Here is a 17,350-nt window from a genome sequence, read left to right on the forward strand (position 1 = left end):
GTAACGATGCAGCAGTTTTTCATTTTAAGGTCTTTTTGGATACTTTTGTGTGCCTAAGTCTCCTCCCCTTTGACTTGCATGGCATGAAATGTTGCTTGTAAGCCAAGCTCTTAAGATGAGATGGCGTTCTCCTTACTCCAACAGCTTATTTAAAAGTATCAAAAACACTTTCCATTCTTTAGTCAGCCATCAGTTGACTCAGATTTATGTGTTTAGGATGGTATTGCATTGTATGTTTTGGCTCTGTGTGTTTCAAAGATTTGGAGAGCAGATTTTTTATGTTTTTGTGTTGGACAATTCACACTTTTTAAAGTTTAAGTATGTTTCCCCACAATAGAGCAGACAACTCCCTCTAAAAGCTTTAGTGAACTAACTCCACAAAATAAAGAACAAGCACAGAGGACCTGGAGCACATATAGGTTTAAGAGTATACTACCTTTCCATTTTTTTATAACAGCAGATTTCCCAGAGTCAACAGCCCAACGATCATCTTAAGGTAAATCCATGTTTTTTCAGCCATTAAATGAAATGAATCTGAAGTGTTGTCACTAAGCTGTACATTATATTACATTTGTTTTGTTGTCTTTGGTTGAACTAGGATGTCTTCCCAGTCTGTGCAATTTAAATTTCTTTTGCAATTCAATTGCAACTGACGCTTTAAAAAATGTTACGGTTGCATTATGGAGAGACTGGGAGTAAAACATTTTGGTTCAGTGTCTGTAACTCTTTTATTCTTAATTATACTAATCTTATTCCTAAATTGTAATTAATATCAAGAACAAAGAATGCTGCTGTTACAACCAACCCCACTACCAGATGGGTTGTAAAACATAGACATCAGTTTTCAATGAATTTATTGTGATAATCAAATCAATAATTAAGCCATCCCCCATTAAATGCTAAAAATTTAATGCAAAACAGCAAATACATTAGAATTTGTTACAACTCTTTCTGTCGACTTGGCTAGATATTTAATTTTTAGATGAAAAGCTTGGATCTTGCATATCAAACTAATCAAGAACCTGCTGATTCAGATGATATCAGTTCTGTCAAAACTGTGGAAAATATAAAAGAATTACGGGGGAAACAGTCTAACAACTTCGGATGTCACTTCAAAGGTTGCCAATCATGTATAATATTAATTCCACCGCTAGCTTCTATCTATCTATCTATCTATCTATCTATCTATCTATCTATCTATCTATCTATCTATCTATCTATCTATCTATCTATCTATCTATCTATCCATCCATCCAGTGAAGTAGCCTCATTATGCATGATCTCAAGGTGAGAAAACTGCTTAATGAAGTTAATGTTTTAACATTAAGAAAATACACAGAGAAAATCTCTATCTATCCTTTACCAACACATCCCGAAAGGGGCCTTGTGCGTAACACAATTGATGTACTCAGTGCTCGCGCAGGATTTGTCGTAATTGACACTCACGCGAGAAACAAGGAACAGCCCCCATCTGCTGGTAGGATCGCTCGTGTCTCACCCTCATCCTCATCCCTCTCTCACCGCAGCACTGCTGGGGCTTCAGGACGGCGCTCAGCGGCTCACGGTAAAACAACACTTTTCTATTGCTTAGATATACAAGTGAATATGCTGTTTATCGGTGTAAAGGATCATTTACGTTGCGTTGCAGATTTGCCACTATAACTCGAAAAAGAGTATTTATACATAATGGGCGAGGAGAGACCTTCAATTTGCACATAGGCCTATATATAGGGCAGGTGAGACAGGTAAAAGATAATGCAGGCGAAAATTCAATGTAGATTGAAAATTGAATTAAAGATTAGTTTGCATATTGAAGCCTGCTCTGGTGAGCAACATTTAGACGTTTCGCTATTCAATTAAAATATTGACATCTCGATTTGTGAAATTAGTACAAATAAACCTAAATATAACAGTAATTTAACTTTTATTATATTTTTCGTTTGTAAAAAATCAAATTTGATGGTCTTTGAGAAGGGTAGAGAGCTAAGGTTATTTTTTGACAAATTGACTACAACTTGATTCGTTTTTGCTTGTGATAAAATTTGCTCGCGCATGAGCTTAAGGACTTAGAGAAAAATAATTAGATGGTTAAAAATCTAACAACTGAAAAACACGATTTTTTTTCGATTAAAATATTTATTCCTGAAGCAAACATAAATGTTTTTTTAAAAAAGCAATTGCAAGCCAGTATACAAACTAGACTGTAATTTGCCTCGTATTCCTGTAGCCTAAATGCAAAAGCTGCTGCTATATTGCATTTGAGATGATCAGATTTTGACATGATTTCAGTTGGACCAATTAACTCGCATAAAGCTCATTTGGTCGCTGACAGACACGTTATTTACACGTGAGATAAACCTTTACCGTCGATTTTATGAAGTTGATGGAAATATAACCGCACGATTGAAAGCTGTTATGAGCTGTATAGCCTACCTCAAGATCAGGACGAATTTATTAATTTCTTCTAATGAGCGAAATAATTCATGGATATTTTTTTTTTAGAGGAGGGTATGGAAAAAGATGAATATATTGCTAGACTAATTAAAACTATAAACAAATTAGACTGAATAGAAAGATAAAATGACACAAGGAAGCGGCTAGACTTATTTAAAAAAAAAAAAATCTAAATAAAAAAGATAATTACAATGCTCACCCAAATCCTTATTTAAAATATATAAATCGAATAAATGGCGTGTGTAAATTTAAGAATTTTTTGGCTATGCTCGTGCAATACTTAATAAAATAAATTTGCGAAACGAGTGTTACAGTTTAAACGCTACATCTAGACTACATAAAGAGATGCAAAATATCGCCTAGATAATCCATTCTGCCTTTGATATCATTACTATCACGACTAATTGGATTCAGTTTGCTATCAGTGAGGTAGGTATTATCATTCTCAAATATAATTCTAGACCATTTCTCGTATGTATTCGTACAGAAAATAAACTGTGGCAATGAGATTCATTTGACGTTTGACATCTGAAAATCAAAGAATGTAAACAACTGCTTATTCCTCCTCCCAACAGCATCGCTCCCCCTTCCCTCGCTCTCCTTTCTCCCGCAAACACACAAGAAGAGAAAGAGACCAACACACACACACACCTTGATAAAGCAGTCTGACAACTTTTTAAATTATGCCACCACTTTAGTCCATTTTCATTTTACAGATGTCACACACTTTATCCTCAAACATTTGTTTTACATTTTCTTACTTGAGCATAAAATACATTATAGCTGAATTTATGCAGTTGAGATACAAGGTGCAGAGTGCAAATTTCAAATCAATTTAAAGAAAGCAAGTATATATATATATATATATATATATATATATATATATATATATATATATATATATATATATAGGCTATATATGGGTGTTTCATAATACACTTGCTTCAAATATATGCATGCAAATATATAAACAATACAACTGTGCTATTTTTAGGAATTTAAATTTAATTATAAATGACACATACAGGCTTTCAGTTGCATCATTTGCGATAAGAGACTAAACAACCAACTCCATAATATAATTTCCCAATCGTAATTTTCCAACAAGACACAAAACTTAAGACAGCTTAGATGAATAACAAGATGTGATTCAACACTTAATTCAGTTACACTTTTGAACTAGCATTAATAGAAGCATAAGCTAAAAACTACAAAAAAAAAAAAAAAAAAAAAAAAAAAAAAAAAAAGTGGCAAACTGCAGCTAAAAAGAAGTAAAAAGTCTGTACCAAGTGCTTTCCAAGCTCGTGTTGCCCATCACTATCGGTTTGAAGAGAGAGTGACAGGTCTTTGTTGGTGAATAGAAATCAGTGGCATTGGAGAGAGGGAGGACTCCTCCTACCCAATTACCCGAGCTGGGCAGGCGTTTGCTCTCTTCACAAATAGGACACAGGATCTCTAACACACACAGTCCCAAACCTGACTTTCAAGCATTCGGATCCCCAGTAGGAGATTGGGACTATCTGAAAAAACAGGTTTAAAACATCCTTCAGACTTCAGCTTTGCCTTATATCGTCCGGACTATACTTTTTTTTTCCTCCTGCACGAGACATTGGAGAAGTGGACTTGTTCTCCTGACTGTTCCAGCGCCATCCATCAAATTCCACCGGCTATATTTTTAAATATTGATTGCATTTGTGTGAATTTGTTGGTGTAGATCCACTCGGATGTTTTAAGGATCCGGAAAGCTGTATATGGAAGTTGTGGGGTGCAAGGCGAAAGAAAGCAGTTGCACATTGCGTCCAGCAGCCATGCTTTTCCACGGCATCTCTGGGGATCATATTCAAGGGATCATGGAGGAGATGGAGAGGAGATCTAAAACCGAGTCTCGTCTGGCTAAAACAGTCCAGATGAACGGACGAGAAACGGTAAGATTTTACATTATTAGCGTGTGTTTTCCGTTTGAGCAAATCTCAGCACGCCTAAACTCTTTATAGTCGCAGACTTCACAGTTTGTAACCCACTTTAAAACACACCGAAAATTAGTTTAATGTAGCCTACGATCCTCGTTTTGCAAGATTAGCAGGCCTCAAGAAACATGGAAAACAAAAGTCATGTTCTGGAAGATTTTTAAAGTAGCCTAGACTATATATTTTTTTTTAAATGGCGAGGCTAATTTGTAAGTAAAACGTATTTAATTAAAATAAAAAAGGAAAGATCTTTATAGATAAAAATGTACATATTTTACATTTTTAACTATATTCTTACAAATATTACATAGGCTTAATTTTAGCAGTTGTCACAACACAACAGAATAACTTATTATAAGACCACGAAATAAATAAAAACACTACAAAAAAGAAGTATACTAGCTAATAATAATTGTAGTTATTAGTAGTATCATTAAGCCTATATGCATACTTTTGTAAATTGGATTTATTTTTAGAAAATGCTACACTGTTATAAACATCGTAGTAAAAACAAAACATAGGCGTTATAGAACTATGCATTATATCTCATTTTGCCTTCATAAATCGGCATATCCATCTCGCACTATGATAACAATTACATTTAAAAAATATATCTGCCTAGGCTAATTTGTTTTATCAGTCAGGCTTTATTTTTATTTAGTTTTAGTTCTAAATCTATTGTGGCAAACTCAATTAGTGTGGTAGGCCTATATTTTAATGAACGCATACACTTTCACTCACTCACTCACTCCATCTCTTTATGTTGTGTTTTCTGAAGACTATGCCCTCCATGAGCCCAGAGAAGCCCGCGCTGTGCGCCGGCTGCGGTGGGAAAATCTCCGACAGATACTACTTACTCGCCGTTGATAAACAGTGGCATTTAAGGTGTCTCAAGTGTTGTGAATGTAAACTGGCCCTTGAATCCGAGCTGACGTGTTTCGCGAAGGATGGCAGCATTTACTGCAAAGAGGATTACTACAGGTAAGTTTAACTTTGAGGCTTAAACCGTGTATTAGGCCTGTTTAGTAGGCCCTGGTTAGTAACTTTTTTTAAACACACATAAAGAACTGGTGTCATCAGAGCCAGTGTAAGCCATTGACCCATATAGTAATTCTTTGACACGCTTAAATTAATCTAATAAGGAGAATTAATTCATGCTGAATGCACGATTGGTTTTTTTCCTCAACTCAAATTATATTCGTTTAGGCTATTTTTACTGCCACTTAAATCTTGTAGCCTAATTATTGAATTTAAAGGAAATCCAAAATAGGCTAATTTGTTCCTTAAATAGCATCACTGCGATGACCTAGTGTATTCAAATAATTCGAAACATTTTAAAATGATTTTATGAATCAAAAAATTTGCACGTGCATGCGCTTTTTTTATCTGCTATGCGTTGTGTGCTGTTCGTTAATGACCTAATGAACTTTATCACCGATTTGAGTGATTATTTTTGATTATAAATGACTCGTGCTGTTCCAGAAGGTTCTCCGTGCAGAGATGTGCCCGCTGCCACCTCGGCATCTCCGCCTCGGAAATGGTGATGCGCGCCAGGGACTCCGTGTACCATCTGAGCTGCTTCACCTGCACCACATGCAACAAAACACTGACCACGGGTGACCATTTCGGCATGAAAGACAACTTGGTTTACTGCCGGGTTCACTTTGAGACCCTTGTTCAGGGAGAGTATCACCCTCAATTAAACTACGCTGAATTAGCGGCCAAAGGCGGAGGGCTCGCGCTACCTTACTTCAATGGCACCGGCACGGTGCAGAAAGGAAGGCCGAGGAAGAGGAAGAGTCCAGCGATGGGGATAGATATCGGCTCTTACAACTCAGGTGAGATGTGCATTAAATGGGCTTACTCAATGGACGGATAACATTGATTTTGGTTGCACTTTATATCCTTCATTGTTCGTGTAATCGCCTACATAAGATGCGAATGATTGTGCTTTCGATAAACATTTATTTTATTTTATTTTAATATGGAAGCGGACAAATGCATTTAATTCAGTTGCCGTTTAAAAGTCAACAGACAATCAAATGCAAACGTCTATAATAATTATCGCAAGGCTCCCCTATACGCTAAATGCATTTCTCTAATATAGCCTGTTTTAGTGCACTGTAAAAAAAAAATATCAATAAGTTATGACAACACGTGTTTTTGCATTGCTTTAACTCATAAAAAATGTTGAAAATTGCTTAACTTATTTTGATAAGTTACACAAGACATTTTTTATGTCAGTTTAATGTAATTTAAGTTGAACTGACTTAAACATCCAAGTTGATTGTAGGCTACTTAAAAATTTAAGGCAGCAAATTTTATATTCAATTCAGCAAATTCAATTTTATACATTGCACTATGCAAAATTGCATTACAGTAGGCCTATTTGTAAGGGTCTGTTTGAAGTGCACTATGTGTAGATAAAGTGGGACAGGTTCTTTCAAGGAAAGTGGGATACTTAAAACTTGTGCGGGATTGTGATAATTGATCACCATACTGTTACATTGTAAAAAAAATAAAAAATAAAAATAATTAATGATCGATAAGTAATGACAACATATGTTTTTTACATTGCTTTAATTCATCAAAATAAGTTAAACATTTAATATAACGTATACAAAAGTCAACTCCTTTTTTAAAGTCAGTTTAATGTAATTTTAGTTGAAATTACTTAAACATCCAAGTTGATTGTACTTAAAAAATTTAAGGCAGCAACTTTATTTTTTTCACAGTGTATGAGCTAACATGACATAAACCATGTCATACAAGGAATAGAGCCTGTATAAATATACTAATAGCATAGACATGAGATTATATATTAGTTGTTGGTTGTGTGATGGTTTCAGGCTGGACCATGGTGGTCACTTATGATCATTAGTTGGCCCAAGCTGGTCTAGATATGGATCAGATGGATTATCAGGTGGTAGGGCCATGGTATGCTTGTAGATCACCTTGGACCAGTAACAAACCAGCCACGATGTTCCAATAATAACAATCTTGATCATAAGAATTGTTTTTTTTTTTTTTTTTTTGGTTTAGCTTTTAGTTCTTAATGACTGCAAACAATAGGCTAAGTGTCCCACTTTCGGTTCAAGTGAAAATCAGTGTTTTCAGTATGTTTAAATGTCTATCATTATAACATAGAAATTACATTAAAAATGTTTTAAATGAAAAATGTTTGTAGCATCACAAAAAAATTGCGCTCTATCGCGAATTCAAAAAAAAAAAAAAAAAAAAAAAAAATCTTAGAACTGCATAGTCCACCCTCCATTAATACTGTAGCCTACATAATCATATGCCTAAAATATTACAGAATATAGCTTACAAAAATAATGAGATATGTATAACAATGACATGCACTGTATTTTTCCCTCTTTTAGGCCTATATATTTTTTCGTTGGTTTTTATTTATGCGACAACAGTAAAATGTAGGCTATATCGCGCTTGTGTCTTGATGATTGGATCTGATTAATTATAGGCCTCGCTCATTAGTGCGTCATCAAACATCTAATTTGATATTCTCAAAGGAGTGAACCCCGTGACCCAGCCCCGTGCACGCGCAGGGATCATAGCAATGTAGATCCATCGCCCACAGGCCTGTATCTTCCCTCGTATTACCAGTCACTATTTCTTCGGTTTTTCTAATTTTTCTACTTTTTAGAATTCAGCCATACGTCATAATGCACCCCCGCTGTGCCTGTTTTGTTTTGGCTGTTACACTTACTGTCTGCTTGGAAAAAATGTGGCTTTGTGTGCCAAGTTTCTGCCGTTCTTCATGAATGGAGAGAAATAAGGGTAATCTGGCTGTTAATTGTTCTCCGTTAATTGAATGTGACGTCGGAATCTCTGGCTTTCAACCAGCTCCGATTCAGCCACTTGAAGGTCATGGCTGTTCTCAGGACACAAGCGCGAGCGCACATCAGTCCGACTTTAAACTCCTTCGCTATTTTATCCTGACTCTAACGTGCTGTGAAGTTTGCAATATTTTATCATAGCTGCAGTTTGTCTTACAAAATTAAATGGCTGTCAGTTGTAATAATTCTCAAGTTAATACGACTTCCGCGATATTATTGATGATTGGTGACAGTTTTATTCACTGAGGCCTTTTATTGTCGTTTTCGTTTTTTTGTAATTTTTTATTGAAGCATTTTGTTTGTTTCTATTTATATCATTTTTGGTACAATGTTAATATTTAGTTTTTCACCTTTTCTTCAATCTTTTGTTCTTTCAGCTTGCATGTTTAAAATATAAGCTAAGAATTATTTTCTTTTCCCATATAATTATAATTATTATTAGTTTTAAATTGTTTTGCATTTCAAAATGATATATAATTTTGCATAGTATTGTATATTTTCATATTCGTTAAAAACCCAATGCACCAGTCGACTTGTTGCATTGATATTTGTAGCTAGAGACCTCTGGTGGCAAAAAAGGAGCCTGGATCGTGAAGGCAACACTTGTGAGAACATTTTGTTCTCCTCATAGCTATAAATCATTGTTAATTCTAATAGTTAATTCTTGCTGTGCATTTTTTAATATATACTTACTAATGTAAACAAACGTAAACGGTGGGGTGAAATGAGCATCGATCGAATTAATTACCAAGTGAATTAAACGGTGCAGCGATTTAACATGAAGGCTACAACTGAGACTGTTGGTTAATAAATCATTTTAGCTATCGATGTCACGTAGTTAACGTAGTTATTAATAAATACATCCATAAATTATCAAGTAATTTAAGATAAAACGAAGGTGACGCTATTCATCCACCCAAATTTTCATATGAATATTGTAATAAATTGAAATAGGTTGGCAAGCAGTTGTTTTGAATTTAGTTATAGGCTATTTAAATTAATTTCGTCAGGTGTCATGTGATTCTAATGACTTTTTCCCTCTTCACTTTTTTTCTGCATCGATGGTTCCATGAAGAACCTTTAACATCCATGGAACCTATGGTTATTTATAGTGGAAAACAGTTCTTTAGATTTTTAAAATGCTTTTCACACTGTTCACTGGTTCCTTTGTGAACTAAAATGGTTCTTCTCTGGCATCACTGAGAAAACCCACTTTCGGAACCTTTGTTTTTAAGAGTTTAAGAAGTTAATGGCATGTTTATGATTCATTAAGTCATTTACAGCAGTATAGTTTTCGATATTGTATTTGAATCCTCAATGTAGAGTTTGAAATCAAATATTTCTCAGACAAACATCGTCGAGTGATTCTATGTCGAATCTCATTGCTTTATTTTCGCCTTACTCAGGTTGTAACGAAAACGAAGCGGACCATTTGGATCGGGATCAGCAATCCTACCCTCCTTCCCAGAAGACCAAGCGCATGCGTACGTCGTTCAAACACCATCAGCTTCGCACCATGAAGTCCTACTTTGCCATAAACCACAACCCCGATGCCAAGGACTTAAAACAGCTTGCCCAAAAGACAGGACTGACCAAGAGAGTTCTTCAGGTAAGCGTCGCCACACAGTAGACTCCATTTCACATCCACACCAACACCTTCTCATCCCCTTCTTGAGTTGTTTGCTTTCCGTTTTAATCCATCAGTCATTTTTCTGTTGTTATGTCATGTTGTTAGACATTTTGCAAGGCAATATACTAAATAGAGGCTTAATTCAAGGGGCAATACTTGTGCACCAAAAAAGAAAAAGAAAATCCAAATTGATGGTCCATGTTTTCCAGTAGAATCCCTTTCAAAAGTTGAGGCCTGTTACTTTGTACAGCCTTTCAAATCACTTTGGCATTGTTTAGTAGTGATTAACTTTGTGATGTGAAATGATATGACTTATAAGTAGGCACAAATATGACAATAATTCCCAGCAAAACACAAAAAGAGTAAAGACACTGGGATTGGTTTGCAGGTTTGGTTCCAAAACGCACGGGCCAAATTCAGAAGGAACGTTTTGCGGCAGGAGAATGGGGGTGTTGATAAGGCTGACGGCACGTCACTTCCGCCGCCCTCTTCCGACAGCGGTGCTATGACCCCACCCAGCACGGCCACCACACTAACTGACCTGACCAATCCCTCTATCACCGTAGTAACATCAGTGACCTCTAGTTTGGACAGCCACGAATCTGGGAGCCCCCCACAAACTACCTTGACAAACCTTTTCTAACACGGATTTGCTGTTTTTTTGTCTTTATCCCACTTTATTTTCAGATTCTATTTTTACTTTCCACAACAAAAAACAAAAACCCTTTGGCGACCACAGAAAGACCTTTGGAAATGTAAGACGAGACCTACTAAAAATGTGTAGCATTTGCAACCGCGTGGCAGCTGAGTTTGTAGTACTTGTCATTAATTTGTTTTTGTGATCATTATAGATCAATAAGTTACGACAACGTATGTTTTTGCAACTCATCAAAACAAGTTAAGCGATTTTCAACTTTTTTTATAAGTTATACAAGATTCAACTCGTTTTATTTTTTAAATGCCAGTTTAATGTCATTTAAGTTGAAATGACTTAAACATCCAAGTTAATTGTACTTAAAAAATTGAAGGCAGCAACTTTTCTTTAAAATTTCAGACATTAAATGCCCGCCACAGGAAAAAAAACGTATGTCCGCATACAGTACGTTTCCAGTTTTATACCCAACATTATTTGAGTATATTCCGCAGGAAAAAAAATACACTGGGAATGTTTCCCATGAGCTCAAACGCCAAGTGGATGCTGCAACCTCAATTTAGGTCTGTTTTGTCACTGACGCCGGACTGTAATGCCAAATAACGGCGGTAATTGTTTAAAACGTTACCACCTAATTTGCCACAATGTGTGCGAATCAGATCACAAGGTGGCCTGGATCGTTTGCCGGGCCTCAACTAGTGGAACAACTGTTTTGAATGAAGATATCCAACGCTCAGTGACAATATGGTGCCCAGTAGGAGGCGTTATGAGTGATTTGTGAATGCGAAGCAGGAAGTTAATTGGGAAAGACAAGCATCACCCTGTTTTGTTCTGGTTCCCCCCCTTCTTTTTTAATGTTCTGCCACCGAACAGACCAAAAAAACAACAACATTTACGGCTCAAGTTGGAGATCGGTCGGGGCTCCTCGCTAGGGTGGAACATTTCCTTGTGTGATGACAAATTTGTTCTGTTGTAGAACAAAGTGGTACACTAGATCTGCTTCATGAAGTAGATGCTTAACTCAGTTCTACTATGTGCCTTATGCGACTTGGAAGAGAGTTTGTGAAAATTCAGGAGATACATGTTTGTTTGTTAAATGATTTCCATCCTTGGAACGCCTCACTAGTTTTGTACTGTTCTGTTTTTCATCTGATTTTTCTGAAGATCTTTTTAATGGTGTATTCTGTTACAAGGGGGCGGCGATGTCATAGAAGGCAGTTGTGCACTCTTTCAGAACTAGTTGGTAAATCCGAGAATCATATATATTGATCTTCGTGTTAATAGTACAGTACGTGTTCTATCAAGATTGTCCATGTTTCCTTGTTTCTTGAAAAAAGATGGTGTATAGAAACTATTTCCCCTTAAATATTTATGGACCAAACAGTTGTTATATCTTATTAAATTTGTGTGAATAAAACTACTTTGCTTTACAAGCGTTTTATTTTTCATTACACAAACCATTTTTGTGTTGCTTTCAGATTTAAACTTCTGCTCACAACCCCCCCCCCCCCAAAAAAAAAAACAACAACAAAAAACACACGCACACACACACACACACACACAACACGACATGACAGATCGAACCTTGTCTTGCTTTCATTCTGACATGGATTTCTGACTTTATTCTGTTTCTGTTGTTAAAGTAATGCCCCATGGATTTGAACCAAAGCCCTGTAGTCAATAAAAAATGCTTTTTAATGCATGAACATGGCTACTTTATACAGAAATACAAAGCACAGGAATGCTAGAAAGCCTTTTTTTGAAAAACTAGTACATAAACCTCTCAAAGCAAGGTTGCTCTGTAGTTTAATATAATGTTACTTTATGATTTTTTTTCAGGGAGAACAAATCTTGGGGCATTACAGCCAAACTTCACGACGTTTGAAAATTCCCTAAAGTATTAAAAGAAGCTTTGATCGGAATTCTTCACCATTGAAGACAAAGACAATATTAGGATCAGATTTTAGAGTGATTTAAACAACAACAAAAAAATGTACCAAATCTACCAAAAATGTACTCCAAATTTCTTTTTTTCTTTTCTTTTCTTTTTTTTTTTTTGGTCCTGAATGTTTAAAAACATCTTTGTAAGAGAATCCACAACAAATGGGATATTTTTCTTACGACTGAAATGAGGCAGGAAGGCAAAGAAAGATAAGTTGTACAGTACTGTAGATACATAACAGAGCAACCTTGCTCCAAGAGGCGACTGCAGGAGACGGGATCTACGCACGCATGCATGTCTACACACACACACACACACACACACATACACACACACACACTACCTTGTAATTCTGCTTGCTGTAAAACATTCCTGTGCAACAAATGTCACTTATCATGAACACACAGCCTTCCTAAAACTTGGCAGCAAAATGTCCGACCAAGAGAAGCTGGAAAGGAACACCATATGGCTGTATTTAAAATGAAAACAAGTTATTTAAAAAAAAAAAAGGAAAAAAAGATTCAGATTTTTGCATGCACTTCATGTTGTTGACGGGAATTTCAGGTGGATATTATTTTATATTGATGTTTCATTTGATGTCTGTTGTATACTATAACCTTAAAAGCACATTTCTTCTTGTAAATCCAAAATCTTAATACAAAACAACAGTAAAAGTCCGTAAAAGCATGTTTGATTTGACAATAAAAACTGGTTATCTTAGAAAAATATATATATATATTGGGTGTCCTGGTTTTCTTAGTAACACATTCTTGTGGTGTTAGTAAAAAATAAATCAATAAAATACTAAAGGGAAATATTCCTTCTTTTTTTTTTTATGTAATTTTGATGTAGTGGTAAATGTTTTAAAATAATATGCTGAATATTTCTTATTGTAACAATATCTAAAAAGCCAGCTTTATTAAACAATGCTTGTGTTATACTCTGTTAAGTGTGTGTGGGGAAAGCATTGGGCCACATGGGGGCCTAGTAAACAGTAAAGTGTTGAATTCCTGCTATGCCAGACTTGTCAAGCTTAGGGCTGCATCAATGATCTGCACATGCTGGATGACCGCAAAACGTAATTCTTTTCAATCTGTGGACAATTTCTGTGCTGCCTTCATAAAAGTGTTTAGTCAGACAACACAATGTGCTTCATGTGGTAACATATAAGTCACTTAAAGGGATAGTTCACCTAAAATAAAAAATTCTGTCATTTACTCACCCTCATGTTGTTCAAAACCTGTATGAGTTTCTTTCATCTGTTGAACACAACATATATTTTGAAGAATGTTGGTAACCTGACAGTTGACCATAGCCATTGACTTCCATAGTATTTTTTTACTATGGAAGGCAATGGCTACCGTTAAATGTTTGACAACCCATATTCTTCAAAATATCTTATTTTGTGTTCAACATGAGGGTGAGTAAATGCTGACAGAATTTTCATTTTTGGGTGAACTATCTCTTTAAAGTTACAATATGTAACTCTTGGCGCTCTAGCGGTTAATAAACAAAACTGCGGGCGTCTGGCGGAAGAACATTATAGCCGGAGCTACTTCTCTCTGTTGATATGACGATTCACACAGGTACTGTGCTCCTCCGCAGCGGTTGGCGTCCTGCTCGGTCTAAATTAATCCGAATATAAACACTTATTTTAGGCCTATCGTAGTGGGAATCAGGATGACAAAACACAGTTTTTGAACAAAATAGTGTAGCCTACCTTCAATGTGACTGGATCTACCTGGATAAAATAGGTAACACCAACGGAGGTCATTTCAAGTGTCAAAACAGGGTTTATACGCGTATATAGCCATGTAATTATACATGCATTGTAATAATAAAAATATCAGTTCATTACTTATCTGCCTTTTGGCTAAGATTAAGTGTAAACAAATTAATTAAAAATATGAATTCCTCACGTTTATACCGTACGTCACATTCAGTAGTCCGTTGTCCTTTGGGCTAAAGTCAACAGACAAGAGGCTCTTAACACCCGTGACCGTAGGGAATTCTTAGGAAAACAAGGGACCTTGAGAGTTCAAAGGGAGGCGATGATGGGTTATTTTTACACACTTGGAGGAGTGGACGGTCACCATAACCAGAAGCAAACAGCAAGATGGATGCTGTCCTCCCCTGCAGACAGCGATTACATGGAAATCTTTCTCTCACACACAAGGAGCCAAACTGCATGATGAATCAGGAAGGTTTGTGATTGTTTACATGAGCATGTTCTATTATGACACACTGATTTTATGGCAGAAAATATATATAGACTACATTTCTTTTTTATATAGGCCTACACTACAAAAAACAACAACAAAAACACTATTAAAGGGTTAGTTCATCCAAAAATGCAAATTCTGTCCTCATTTAATGACTCTCATGTTGTTCCAAACTTGTAACAGATGTACAAAAATGATAGAAATCATCATAGAGACAAATGAAGACCTCTTAACATTTCAATACTCTCTCCTAGATGGCAATGAGATTAAGTTGAAAACAAATGTTTCTCAAATATCAATAAAGACATAATAATGTTCCAAACTGTGCTCAGATTTACCAAAGTGTGCTAAAGTCAGAAATCTCAATATTAACTCAAATATTTATCAAATTCTTCCACGACTGCAAGCTCAAGCTATGGTAATGTGATGCGATCCCTAGTGAAAAAAGTAGGCCTACACTTTTAAAAAGATAATTTATTACGGAAATAATATACTTTAAAATAATATACTTAATTATGAACTGAATGTAATGTTTTCGGACACTTCATTGCATGTTTAATTTTGTTTAAATGAAAATTTATTTTAAATGCAATTAGATGAAAATATTTTTTTTCCCACGTCAGTACATCTTACGTATATAATGTGTCATTTTAAAATGACTTCTTATTGTCTTTGAATTATGGTTAAAGTGCACTGCTGAATGTACTGACAAGCATTTATAGTAAACAAAAATGTAATTTAATTTCTATTGAAAACATGTCATGTATTTAAACATATTTGTAATGACATTTTTATATTGATGAAGTTGCAATTCATTTAAAATGTAATATTAAATAACATACTATGGTTAAAATGATTTAAGTGCTTTAGTATGTTAGTCCTTAAATCATGACAAAATATTATTACAAAATGATTTAAAAAGGACTTTTAACTAAAACTTTCAATTTTACGTTACATTACAAAGTGCACTTTTTAAAAATGTACTTAAGTGTGTTAAGAAACGTATAAAATGTGTACTCTCTTTAAGTAGTACACTAATTTAATTAGCCTGAATTTCATTAATATATTATTTGCAAGTACATTTAAAAAAACAAACAATACAATTCAATACAATTAAGCACACTTCTTTTTCACAAGCGATGCTATTCACCTTGGCTTTATAGCTCTATCTTACTGTATGTCACATTTGTGTATTTGTGTTTCTTCTAGTAGTAGTTTTAGGCAAAACATCGGAGATAACACAAATTTCTATACATAATCGGAGATGCTTATCCAAAATTGATGCTTAAGTGAAACATGACTCCATTAAGTCTCCTGAGCCATGAAAGAGAAACCTCTGAGCAATAAAATGTTCCTCTGGGGATTCTCAATGTTGTCTCTCTAGTGAATATCTGTGGTTCAGAACACAGGATGGTGTGTAAACAGCTGATGTGTGTGATGTGGACTCAGGTGCTCCTGTGACTGACACGGTAGAGTGAGCCTGAGAGGGACACACACACACACACACACACACACACACCGACAAGTACATTGCATATACACTGCTGAGACGAGAAAGCAAGAAGCCCGGTGTCAGATGATGTGTACAGTCAGCCTGGCACCTGTGTGTGTGTGTGTATGTGTGTGTGTGTGTGTGTGTTACCATACAGTGGCAGTTCCACACCAGCACCTTTTATCCCAGGAAAGTATGCATATCACTGCCTCCTACTCTGTCAAAAGGACATGCTCATGTAGCAGTCTGCACTAAACATGCAAGTGCACACACACAGAGAGAGAGAGAGAGAGAGAGAGAGAGAGAGACTCTGTGACCCTTAGCAGCAGATGCAGATAACACATCTGAAATTTTGTGAACATTAAGTTCAGAGGTCAATGACTAACATGCAGGTCGGGTAAGTGTACAAATGTAGGTTACATTTATACAGGTGCACACACCCATATATAATGAAGTGTATATCTATCTATCTATCTATCTATCTATCTATCTATCTAAGTCATTTTTAAATATCAAATTCGGACCTTAAGGTAACATTTGAACTTTTTACAGTTCTTGAACACTACCACGAACAAGCTTTAAAAAACAACAACTAATGACTGAAGCTGAAACGTTTAGTAACATTTTTCTAAATTGAACCATACATGTAGTACAGACTCATAAAATCACCCAAAATGCTATCATTCTTAAATCACAGTTAATTAGAAAACTGGTTTCTGGTAAAACTGGTTTCTAATGCACTTTTTTTTTTCAAAATCATACACATTTTCAATTATATCCATACAGAAATTAATCAATTCATAATCATAATTTTTTATCACATATTAATCTATTCAAATGTTATTCAAAGTATTAGTGCTTTATTTGAATTGATTGCATACTGTAAATTTACATTTTTAGTTTTAGTCAATGCTGAAATAATGCATTCTGACTGTAATTAAATGAAGGATGATGAAATATAAAGACTAAGATTGACATTTATGGAAATTTTGAATAAATTTTGTCATTTAGAAACCGTACGCTTAAAAGATGGTCCTCAAGTGACAATAAAAAAATAATTAAAACAAATAGATGTATATGTGTACATTCATGAAAACACAGAAAACAAAACTGTCGAATTCCATGACTACATAC

General features: G+C 35.3%; 1 protein-coding gene across 5 annotated transcripts; it reads left to right on the top strand.

Annotated features, from left to right (window-relative positions):
* Positions 1-1,367: 1,367 nt before the first annotated feature.
* On the top strand, positions 1,368-13,223 carry lhx9 (LIM homeobox 9). Of its 5 annotated transcripts, none has more exons than XM_079891163.1 (6): positions 1,368-1,564; positions 4,169-4,379; positions 5,200-5,402; positions 5,907-6,259; positions 9,685-9,887; positions 10,297-11,237. In XM_079891163.1, the coding sequence occupies exons 2-6, from the start codon at positions 4,206-4,208 to the stop codon at positions 10,549-10,551; spliced, it is 1,188 nt and encodes a 395-aa protein (XP_079747289.1). In that variant the 5' UTR covers positions 1,368-1,564; positions 4,169-4,205; the 3' UTR covers positions 10,552-11,237. The 5 variants fall into 5 exon arrangements, with proteins under 5 accessions (XP_079747289.1, XP_079747290.1, XP_079747287.1 ...); XM_079891164.1 differs by lacking the exon at positions 10,297-11,237 and adding an exon at positions 12,400-13,149 and having other exon boundaries at positions 1,372-1,564; positions 5,904-6,259; XM_079891161.1 differs by having other exon boundaries at positions 1,374-1,564; positions 5,904-6,259.
* The last annotated feature ends 4,127 nt before the right edge of the window (positions 13,224-17,350 follow it).

This window comes from Squalius cephalus (assembly GCF_949319135.1).
Source record: "Squalius cephalus genome assembly, chromosome: 13".
In the NCBI taxonomy this organism is placed as follows: Eukaryota; Metazoa; Chordata; class Actinopteri; order Cypriniformes; family Leuciscidae; genus Squalius; species Squalius cephalus.